The following is a 12159-nucleotide window of genomic DNA, read 5'->3' on the forward strand; positions in this document are numbered from 1 at the left end:
AAAGTTCATAATAATATAATATATAACATTTTGATATTCATTGCATCAAATTTGCATTAAATAAGTACATCCTCTTTTTCACCGACATTAAGAATAAAACACATCAGTTATATGTGAAAATGACTCCAAAGTTAAATGGCCTTTATATCATTGATTTATTGATTCATTCATGTATTTATTTTTCTTTCTTTATCATTAATTATTCATTAATTTATTAATTTTATTATAAAACTGTGTTAAACAGATGTGTGGTGCACAGTCAAAATCTGTATTCAGTAGTCTGCTGCAACAGAGAGGAAAACAAACAAACCAAATTAATTTAATAACATTACAGAAATAGGACGGCACGGTGGTGCAGTGGTTAGTGCTGTCACCCCACAGCTAGAAGGTTCCCGGTTTGAATCCCGGTTCAGACGTAGTGGGTTTTGTTCTGCGTGGAGTTTGCATGTTCTCCCTGTGCATGCCTGGGCTCTCTCCAGGTACTCGGCTTCCTCCCACAGTCCACAGACTCGTTAGGTTCACTCGTGACTCTAAATTTGCCCGTAGGTGTGAGCGTGAGAGGTGAAAGTTTCTCTATGTGTCAGCCCTGTGATTGACAGGCGACCAGGTCAGGACATCTGGGATAGGCTCCAGACCCCCGAGACCCTGAACAGGATAAGCGGTATAGATAATGGATGGATTCAGGAAAATAATAAAAAGTAAAATCAAAGAGGAGCCGGAGGAATAAGAAAAATAATGCTCAAGGGGCTCCAGAGAGTGAGTGTCCGTTTGGGGCCTGTATTGTTACAGCACGGTCACCTGGACCTTAAAACAAACTCACAGTCCTTTTCTTGACTCTCTGAAGTCGGCTTGATGTAGAAATGTTGCTCTGGATTTAAGGTCTACGTGTCCATGCCTTCACAATAAAAGCATTTTAATTGTTCATAAAGAGAGCTCCTCTGAGTGTTCTTGTGTTTAGATGTGTTTGTGTATCACTCTGCAAAGAGCCACTGAAACGAACCTTTTTGTAGTGCAGAAGACACTCCTACTTTACATGTTTGAGGTCATTTCATAACTGTTGTACCTAACCAGCCCTTTAACCCTGTTTCAGCCAGGTGATGGACTTTGCGTCCATAAAACAAAAATATAAAACTTTTATGGAGAGTAAGAGCCTGTTAACCTACACATTCTACATGATGTCTAAGCCACCGGACACACTATGCTACTGATAGACATCTGCACCCACTGAAGTATCTTTCTAAGAATCAGTTTCATAGCAGACTGACTGATAAGAGGAAACAGGATCGTCTGACAACTTCCATGTGACTCTCTCTACACATGAAAGTTTGTGTTGCAAACTGTGACCTTCCCCTTAAGGCTCTGCTCTTGTCTTATTTTGAAGCTTCAGTTTGGCTGACTATCTTCATTTGCATACTGTGACCCACTGTGCAGCTATGCACGCACACAATCTAACATACATTCTTTTCATTTGCTTTTTCATCATCTATTGTTATCCTTCAGGACATACATGAGCTGGTTTTATCTCCCTATTCATGTTGTCTTGACAAAAGTTTTGGCCCGTGTCCGTTGTAGTGTGTTTGTGTATCCACCAGCATCCACAAATGTATCCACTGTTTTCTCAAAGCACGTTTGAATATTCTGTCTTCCTGTTTTTACTTCTCACACTCAGCGAGGTGGGTCCTGTTTCCTTTGATCCCTGTGCCCTGCAGAAAGCTCGCTCACCGCACCTTCATGAAGGCTGACCTTTCTCCTTGAACTTGGACTCGGCTGCAGAGTTTCTGTCTGCTTCGTCAAAGGAAACAGACACTTGGTAATGTTTTAGAAAACTTAATATTAAACCTCATTACCTCATCTATGTAGAATGTGCATTGTATAATCTTCACTTTTCCTTTAAAGCTTCGCCCCTCTGCAGCTCTCCTCGCTGCTAACAGGTAGTTAATCTGTAAGCACAGAGGGCTCCTTTACTCTGCAGGAAGGAAGGAAAACTGGCTTATCAGAAACCTGACCAAATATGGAGAGGTGAGACTACCAAGTGCATGAAGTAATGCAGATATGAACTGAAGGTGGAGCCAATGTATTTTTCACAACCTCCAATTAACCTATATTTGCACTACAGGATAATACATGAGGCAGGAAATGCAACACAAATTACAGACTTTTATTCCAAGCATTAATTCTGATACAAAGTAGCTCTAATCTTGGCGTGGAGCGTGGCAGAAAGACAATGTGCTTTAGTATTGGTTGTAACCACTAGACTATAAGGCCTAATTAAAATGCTAATTAGCGGCTGTGATGTCACGTCATGTTGCAGAGTGAGTCGGGGTCACAGGGCCACTTTAGGTGACAATGGCAGTGATATTTCGAGGAATGTAAAAATGCAACATAACTTGTGATAACACAAATATGTAAAACATGCATTGTAGCAGAACACCTGGACCTGGCAGGAATGTTCTGCACACACACACACACACACACATGCACATAGCCGTCCGTGTGTGTGTGTGTGTGTGTATATTTCCTTCCTGCTGTACAAACATCTACAGTTACACGCTCAAACTGGTCCGACTGGACGCAGTGCAAACACTGCCGCTTTGAACTCCTGCTCCTCTTGGACAAACAACCTGCAGCAAGTCTAAACTTTTAGCAACTTTTCTGTGATGAAAGATGTTTGAAATTACCTCGAAACTCCGCTTCGACTTCACAGAGTCTCTGTTTGTTTATTGGGTGGTCCCTTAAATTCCTACAGTACCTTAGGCAGCATTTATGTTTGTCCGACTATAACCGGTTTAAGACAATGGCGATTCTGCTGGACAACAATAGGTGGAAATCCAGCTGCCGAGAAGTGTGTGCGCAATCCGTCCGCATGATGAGCCACAGGAGAAATGTGAGAATAAAGGAAGCAGCGAGGAAGCTTTTTCTTTTCCACTTTAGTTAACACTTCTTGTGCTTTTTTACATTTCATTCATTCTCTTTCTTTCTCTCTCTCCTCTCCTGTCCGCCTGCCCTCTCTCTCTCTCCCTCTCCCTCCTTGCTCAACCTGCTTATCTGAGCTGGGCAGGGCTCGATACACTCACAGCACAGGGGGAGGGCCTTGTCTGCTTTCAATCAATAACCTCTGGAATTCAGAAATACAAGTAGGTCCTGTCTCTGGCAGGCTGTACCACACGCAGGAGGGCGGGCTCCCAGGCACACTCGACGAAGCCTCTGTCTGCTCCTGGCTTTCTGTGAGCGTTTCCACAGGTCTTGACGGTGTTTTGAGTCCATCACAATGGCTGACCACACTTCTCCAGACTACTTCAGCTGCTCTTTATGTGTGAACCTGCTGAGGGATCCTGTGGCCATCCCCTGTGGCCACAGTTTCTGCATGGACTGCATCAGCGGCTACTGGAATGAGGCTGACTACACAGGGATTTACATCTGCCCCCAGTGTAAGATCACATTTACCCAGAGGCCTGTGCTGAGGCCAAACGCCACCCTGAGCATGGTGGCCGAGAAGATCAAGAAGAGCGGGCTGACCCTTAACCTCAACACGTCCCAGGGGAACATCTACGCCGGGCCCAGCGACGTCCCCTGCGATTTCTGCTCCGGGAAGAAACTCAAAGCTGTGAAATCCTGTCTCAACTGTCTGGCGTCCTACTGCGAGAAGCACCTGAAGCCTCACTACGAGTCAGCCACCTTCAAGAGGCACAAGCTGGTGGACGAGCTGGGGAACCTGGACAGGAAGATCTGCCCGCAGCACCAGAAGTCCCTGGAGCTCTTCTGTCGGACGGACCAGATGTGTATCTGCGCTATCTGCACTGTCAGTGAACACAAGGGCCACGACATTGTGTCTGCTGAGGCGGAGAGGGGCGAGAAACAGGTAAGAAATGCTGCTGTGTGGAGATGTGACCTTTTAATGCATGACATACTTAAAGGTGCAGGAAAAGTGTTGTTCAGGTGTGCGAGAAACACATTTTCAGACAGTTTCTGAGAGAATAAAAGTGAGATATCAGATTGGAAAGATAAGCAGTGATCATGTTCCTAGAGATGGATCCCTTGTGTAGACTAAATTCAAAGAGGAGCAGGGACGGTTCAGGTGTTTCAGAGGGAATGAGGTGTTATTTCAGGTCAGAAAGATAAGCTGTGATCCAGTTACAAGAGAGAAAACACAAAATGAAACTCCTCTCCTAACTTTTAATGTGTCGTTCAGACGGATAAACGTTTAACAAGAGGCTCATGTTGGAGGTTTTACAAAGAAAGAGTCTTGAGGTAAAGCAAACACTGGTTTTCCCAACTCGCCCCCTGCTCTCACACTGGCGGCTGTACTTTGACCCATTTCGCCAACGCTATCAGCTAAACTGGCAGGCATTCACCGCCAAAACAAATCCAGCTCTCTGATTAGCTGCACGGACGCCGGGGGAGTGTCTTATGCAGTTATCGCCTCTGAAAGCAGCTTTTTCTTTCAGAGAGAATATTTGGTGTTTTCCAGCTGTGGGAGAAAAACACAGAAACTACACAGACTTTCACTCTGCTGCTCCGGTTCCCACCTGTGGGAGTGGGTCTGTAATGATGCAGGAATGTCAGGGAGGGAAGTCAAGGCCCTGCAAATGACTCACCTGACTCATCGGCTGTAAAACAATAGATAAGCGTGTCAGCAGATACTGTGGGATAAATCTCATTAATGGCTTTAACGTATGAGTAATTTACTCAGGAGTGTTTTTATGGCATGATGGTTTCTGGTTTCTCTCATCCACAGATTTACAACCTGAATCTCACGTCTCACTCCATCTCCCGCTCTCGCTCTCTCCCCTCCCCCCGCTCATGTTCACCGTCCCCCCCTCCCTAGATTCCCCACATTCCTCAAGCTTATCTTGAAGAATGGGTCGGTGGGCTTGAGTAAAAGCTGAATTAGAAGCCCCTCTATTCTGTGTGTCAGCGCTGCGAGCACCTTGAAACATCTCTTTAAAAGTCAGGCAGCGCTCGATTCGCATTCCTGACGTGAACTGAATTCCATCACAGATTTTTTTTCTCCCCCCCTCTCTCCCCCTGAGATAAAAGCTGGCGGTATTAAGAAGATATTCTTTGAGCAGGGTTTATTAGAAGTGCCAGAGGGCCTCCCCAGATATTACTTGATGAGAAAGAATGTTTTCTACTGCACCAACAAATATGAGGCTTAAAATCTCAGACAATAAAACAGCATGCCATTCAAAGCTGACCACTACTTCTACATAATTAATTAAAGGAGGTCAGCGTGGGAGTGGATGCTAAACTAAAAAGTGGAGTAGACATAAGTGTAATATGATTTTTTTTCTGCAGAAACTTCTGGGAATCTCTCAGGCAGAGATTAAACAGAAATGCCAGGAGAGGGTGAAGGAGCTGGAGGAGCTGAAGACAGCTGTGGACTCACTGAAGGTAAGACAAGTCAAAACACTTTATAAACACACTTTATTCATTTCAACATGTAAACTTGGCAGAAGTACAAACACAAAAGATACTGACGTCATGTAGCAGGATTCAAAATCAATAAAAACTGAAAAAGAAAAGGGAGAGAAAAAGGCCAAACAAGTTGGTAGAGCAGACGCCCCAAATACAGAGGCTGCAGTCCTCGACGCAGCGGCGGCAGGTTGGACTCCCGCCCTCGGCCCTTTGCAGCAATTCATTCTCCACTTTCTTCTCACAAAGTTTCTCTTTTCAGCTGTCCTAGAAATGCACAAAAACAATCTTATAAAACATCACACAAATACACAAACATGCTTCTGCAGCGTGTACACAAATACAAATCCTGTCCACTAGCACCCTATACGCTCTCTTAGATGTGGCACCTCTAATGTTAGCCATAAAGGCTCATCATATGTTGCTTGTTTCATACAGCACATTTAAAAACCAAAAGGTTTGACCCAAAGTACTTTGCAGTCGAGGTTACAAATCGTCTCAGGACAGGTATATAATAGATACAGAACAATAAATGACAGTAATGTAATACAGTAAACCAGAGTAATCCAAACAAATAATAAAACCAAAAACAGAATAAAAGGCATTAAGGTGATGAGGATATTTTAAAAGTGGACTAAAAAAAGAAGCTAAAAGCAAGAGAAAAAGGCCGGTCTTTTGTTTTGGTAAGAAATAATTCCAATAATATTCCAGTGAACAACTTCCTTGACCACCCACTTCCATTTATTTCCCTACAAAATCAATAAAGACACAACAAAACGCTGATGTTTTGGGTTTTTCTCTGCAGAACTCGGCGCAGAGAGCCATGGTGGACAGCCAGAAGATGTTTGAGGACATGATCCGCTCCATTGAGAGAATGAGGTCAGAGGTCACCAAGCTGATCGGTATCAACGAGAAAGCCGCTTTCAACCAGGCCGAGGCTTTGATCGAGCGGCTGGAACAGGAGATCGATGAGCTGAAGAAGAAGGAGTCCGGCCTCAAGCAGCTGTACAGCACTGACGACCACATCCACTTCCTGCAGGTAACAGGCAGCTTTCAAACAAACACACGACTCAAGAAAATTAAAGGAGCAGATATAATAAAAATGTTTTTTTTTACCAAATTGGTCATGCCAAAATAACTAGTATATGGTTGTACAGTGTAATGTAAGAAAGAAGACATCCAGCTATCACAATGCTCACTCTAGTGTCACAAAATGACATTTTTATGGTAGACCAGGTGTGTAAAAAAAGTTGTATATTTAAGAGGGAATAAGTGTAATGTTGTTTATGTAATCTGGTGGTGTTGTCCAACAAATAAGGCAGTGTGTTGTCTCAGTATGTTGTACATTTTATGTGTTATTTAAAAAAAAAATTTTGGATATAAAACCAGTCGATCCCTAACATCACAAGGATCCTTCCCTCTCCCTCGTCCGAGTGCTGTTACAATAATGTAGCTTCCCAATCAGCAACTAAAAAGACATCCTATTGGGAGTATAAGGAGGGACATCGCGCCATATTTTAATTAAATACAACAAATATATAAAAAAACATAACATACATAACACATTAACTACTATAAAGAAACAGCTAACCTTAGCATTCAACCACTTCCTCGATGACCGTTAGCTAGCTTAAGTTACTATTAGCAAGGACTTTACACTGTTCTTATTGTAACAGACTGGGTGACCTGGCTACTGTCATGCCGGAGTTCATGCTTTCAAACAGTAATGTTCGTTATGAGGCGGTTTATGGAAGTGAATTGGTAATGAAATATGTTGTGCAGCACACAATGGCAGCACTTATATTTCTCACAAAATGTGAATTAAAATTTGGATGGACAAAAAGTGTCCACGTCTTTGGATGATTGGTGAATGTTGCTCCAAAGAGACGTGTCTTAAATATGTAAAAACCATAGAAATTCAAAGAGAGAAAAACATAAGGAGAGAAAAAAAAGCACTCTCCTGGGGAAAAAAAGGTAAAAAGCCTACCCTGGCTCTCCTTTTGAATTTCTCTGCACCCCATCAAAGAGAATCTTCATCGCACTTTTTTTGAACTTCCAGGAACTCCATACTTTTTTTTAGACTTAAAAATAAAAACAAACATTTAATATATACTAATATAATATATATGCTTTTCTTTCCCATCAGAACTTTAACTACCTGTGCACACCCACTGATGACGGCTTCATCCCCAGAGTGACGGTGAACCCTGACTTCTCCTTCGGGGCCGTGAGGAAGGCCGTGGCTGAGATCAAGGAGCGACTGGAGGAGTATGGCAGAGAGGAGCTCCTCCATATCTCCAAGTCAGGTCAGACCTCAGCAGAGACATAAAACCTCTACATGACGCACAAGAAACACCAACAAACTCTTTCTCACGATGACTTTTGTTGTGTCTTACAGTGAATGAGGTCCCAGTGTACACGACAGAGAGCAGAACACTGGACAGAAGGAGCAGAGGTGAGCGCCGTCACGTCCTGCAGCAGTATAAGACTGCAGGAGGTTAATTATTGTTTGGGTTGATAATGTAGAGCGAGGAAAAGCACAAAGCATTGCATCATAGAGTCTGAGGTTAAAAACACATCATCAGAGGAATTACAGGCATGTGTGTGGGTGTGAGCAGATCATTCTGACCTAACTGTGGTTCTTCATGTGCAGTCAAAGAGGTCATGACGGTGGACAACTCTCCTCCTCCAGAGCCCAAGAGCAGAGCAGACTTTGTGAAATGTAAGTGTCACAATATATATATGTATAAAAATGTGACTTAAACACTAATTATTTTGTCTTTTTATAATCTTCCACAAATTCTTAGATCCTATGCAGTTGTTTCATTAAAGCTCCTGTGAGGAACTTTTGGTTTGTGTTGATCGTGGCGCCCCCTGTGGACAAAGCCGTACCTCTTGTCCTCTTGACTGATTTTGTCCTGTACATATTTAATGGTTGTTTTTAACATAAAATCTCCTCCTGCTTTCTTTAACAGTCACATGTATCGCTCACTTTAAATTTTTGCCCTGGAAAATGTAAACAAAGACAGCGTGCAGTTAATCGCTTCGTCTGACACCTACCCCCCAGGCATTTCAGGCATTAAAAATATTTATACAGAAATAATCAATCTTGTCGCTGATGGTCTGGTTTGCTTTTGTAGCTCATATAGAGACATCAGAATTAATTTCAGTCTGTTTCATAACCAGATAAAAACTCCTCACAGGAGCTTCAAATACAAACTATAAAAAAATCAGGAAGTCAGCCTTTTTTAACTTCTAAACAATGGAACTACCTTCCAAGAAATGTGTTTAAATTACTCTTTAAATGACAATTATTGATATAAATGACATGCATTTATTCAACATTGCCTGTAACTAATTGTCACTTTAATTTATTCTGATCTTTTACATATTTTATTCTTCTTGTGCATTTCTTTGTTCTCACGTCCTAGCATAATCCTGCTAGGACCTAGCCCTTATGCTAGCATAATCCTGCAAGGTTCTTGCTTTTTGCTTCCTGTTTATTTGTTATCAATTTAACTGCCTGCTTTTATTGTGTAGTATTTGCACTTTTAATTAGCCTGTTTTTATTTGTTTCCTGTTTTTAACTTTATTATAAAGAGTGACTCTGCCTGTATGAACCAAAGGTGACAGTGTGTCTCTGTAAGGGGCTGCTGTGGGGAAATTAGGCTGCAAAATCAGTTTTATCTTTTAAATACCCGCTAAAATAGCACACACTTTTATAAACAGGTTTTATGTAAAACATTTTATAATTTCCTTTACTCTGATCTTTGGTAATATTTTAGCCAACATGTTTTTACCTCTGACTGTTGAGATGAGTTTAGTTGTACCTGCCTTCCTCACATATAACCCACCATTTATTTTATTTGTTATATTTCATTATTGTTTTTTAATGGAAAGTAAAGATAAAAAAGTGCTATATGGGGTGCCAGGTCAGCTCAGCGGTTAAAGGCACAGACCTCAAAGTGGCCTCAATAAAGCCAAAAGCAAAAAAAATAATTGAAAGAAAAAAATGCCATACAAATAAATTTGTTATTATTATTAACCCGAACAAAATGTTGTAATTCTTCTCCGTCAGACTTCTGCCAGCTGAAACTGGACCCCAGCACGGCCTACAAGGAGCTGTACATCTCTGAAAACAGCAGGAAAGTCATCCGCACCAGAGACCTGCAGCCCTACGGCGAAAACTCAGAGCGGTTTGACAGCTTCGCTCAGGTGCTGTGCAGGGAGGCTCTGTCCGGAGGCCGCTTCTACTGGGAGATCGAGTGGAGCGGGGAGTTCTCCATCGGCGTGGCCTACAGGAGCATCAGCAGGAAGGGCAAAGGCTCGCTGTGTCTGCTGGGATACAACGACAAGTCCTGGAGCCTCCTCTGCTCCGACACGGGCTACTCCGCCTGGCACAACCGAGTCGACAAAGCCATCAGCGCCCCCCACTCCCCCAGGATAGGCGTGTACCTGGACTACTCTGCAGGCGTGCTGGCCTTTTACAGCATAGGAAACTCCATGACCCTCCTGCACCGGTTCGAGACCACGTTTGAGGAGCCGCTCTACCCAGGATTCGGAGTGGGAACCTCGGTCAAGATCTGCAACATCAAGTGAACACCAACATCTGAGCTCTCATATCCTCCTCATAACATACAGCAATGCTTTTGGAATATATATATATATATTTTTGCAACATTTTTAACTGTACCAAACCACATTAATGAAGCTTATTTGTTCCTGCCAAGTGTGTATATAGTTTTTTAACCTTCACATCACATATTATGTTTTACATTGTGCTGCCAAATCATATTTTATTGATAGAAGACATTATTGAACTCTGTAATTACGACATAATCACACAAGTACAATACAAAGAGAAGTGTTATCCCTTTAAGCATCTGATAGTAACTGCTGGATAATATTATAACATGTCAGTATCTAATAAATGTGAGCCAAACCTGTAAGTGTTACCTGTTTCCACCTATAGTTTTAAATGTACATCATCATTATTGCTTCATAGAGGGTGTGACATATCTCGTGAAGCTGTAATAACAAGTCACGTTGTACCGTGCTGTACCCTGAGATAACAGGAAGTACATTTGTTTATGATAAGCCATTACATTGTTGTCCTTATTGTATGACTAATATGGAATATCTACTTTTATGATTAGTATAAGTAATACATTAATGTTGATAAAGGTGCACTATCAGGTGTTGTATCGGAGTCAACACATGAAGAAGAACATTTCGTCGTCATTTCACTCTGTCATGTTTTAATATTATCTCATAGTTTCGTATCAGTTGCTGAGATTGAAGTTTTTTTTCACTTGAACTAACCTTTATTTAATTTTATCTATGTGTACTTATATAACAGACAACCAGAGTATAATTGATATCAAGAAAAAACTTGTTTTGTAACAAAATTATTCACTGATGTTCGAAATAAAGAGCTGAATGAATGAATGGATTTTTGTTGGTTTGAGGTTATTTATCTATTTACATATAAAGATGAGGGACAAATGGTGTTACTTATTAAATGGCCAGTTTCACAGAGATAGACTTTGACGATGGCTGAGATCAAACTAATAGTCGGACTTCAAATAGACGTCTAAATTCAAACATTGCACCAAGCCGTCTGCTTCTTGACTATCTTCAATAAGATTAATTTGCTATGAACTTTGGGTAAATTCAGGAAGAGGTCAACAGTTAGAAAGACATTTTACTGGGAAAGAGTGTAACGATGCCAAAAACATCAAACGTCATAAAATCTCATGGCGGTGCAGACCTGTAGCAGAGCTGAGATGCTGTGACCTCTTACTGTAGCAGGACTCAGTGCTTGTGCTAACTCATCCGTCAGACACAGGATAGTTTCCTTGGTCAAAGAAAAACAAGTGAAGCCATCTTCCAACAGGTTACTGCGCTTTCTAAAAATCTGCCCCCTTTCATGGCTCGCTCAACAACATTGTTAGAAAACTGCAAATTATTTGGTTTTCTTTTTTGTCACTTGGTGCCACTGGTCAGCAGGTGTCTCTCATTGTTACCATGGAAACATGGCTCTTCGGTATGAGTTAGCCTGGGAGTAGGTTGGCTAACATTTTACACAAAAATAAGTCAGTCTTTATTTTTATGAGACTTCACTTGCATAAGAGCAAGATTAAGACCAGCCTGACACTACAGACCAGCCTAAAATATGTTTGTGAAACCGGCCCCAGGGCTATATTTTTTGAAGTACCTTTTTCAACAGAGACACCATTTTAAATGTTGTTTTAATAAAGTATTTTACTTGTATGTGAACCAAATATAACTATGAATAGCCAGTCCTCTGCTCTGAAACAAACCCCAAAACCTAAAGTACTCTAACACCGACTATATTCAGGCTCCCTCTGTGGGTTGATCACAGAACTGAACTGAAATAAAATATACTGACTACTGTTAACATGGGAATAACCATGGGAATCAACACTTTTACAGTAAAGCTAGCTCTGACTATATCATAAAAGGTGAATCAGGATGGGTTGACAGATGTGTGATTTCATGTCTTGTAAGCTACTGGATGCCTAAATTTCCCTCTGGATCAATGAAGTGTCTCTCTGTCTGACAAAACAGCTTCAGGTTTTCATAATTTTTCACATAAGTGTGAATAAAATTTCAGATATGCATATTGCCCCCTAAATAAAACCCATGAGGTTTCTTGTGAAGACTAGGGTTATGCAATACCGCCCATGTTTCCGCTCTCTCAGAGTAAGCCAGCATGCACCACAA

At 41.6% G+C, this 12159-nt stretch overlaps 1 protein-coding gene across 1 annotated transcript; it reads left to right on the forward strand.

The window, feature by feature from the left end:
* Window positions 1-2994: 2994 nt before the first annotated feature.
* On the forward strand, window positions 2995-10856 carry ftr82 (finTRIM family, member 82). Its single transcript, XM_069676090.1, has 7 exons — window positions 2995-3859; window positions 5296-5391; window positions 6218-6451; window positions 7559-7718; window positions 7811-7867; window positions 8066-8134; window positions 9491-10856. The coding sequence occupies exons 1-7, from the start codon at window positions 3269-3271 to the stop codon at window positions 10009-10011; spliced, it is 1728 nt and encodes a 575-aa protein (XP_069532191.1). The 5' UTR covers window positions 2995-3268; the 3' UTR covers window positions 10012-10856.
* The last annotated feature ends 1303 nt before the right edge of the window (window positions 10857-12159 follow it).

The sequence above is a fragment of the Semicossyphus pulcher genome, unplaced genomic scaffold (genome assembly GCF_022749685.1).
Source record: "Semicossyphus pulcher isolate SPU_LCO1_2020_fin unplaced genomic scaffold, fSemPul1.0.p SCAF_10, whole genome shotgun sequence".
In the NCBI taxonomy this organism is placed as follows: Eukaryota; Metazoa; Chordata; class Actinopteri; order Labriformes; family Labridae; genus Semicossyphus; species Semicossyphus pulcher.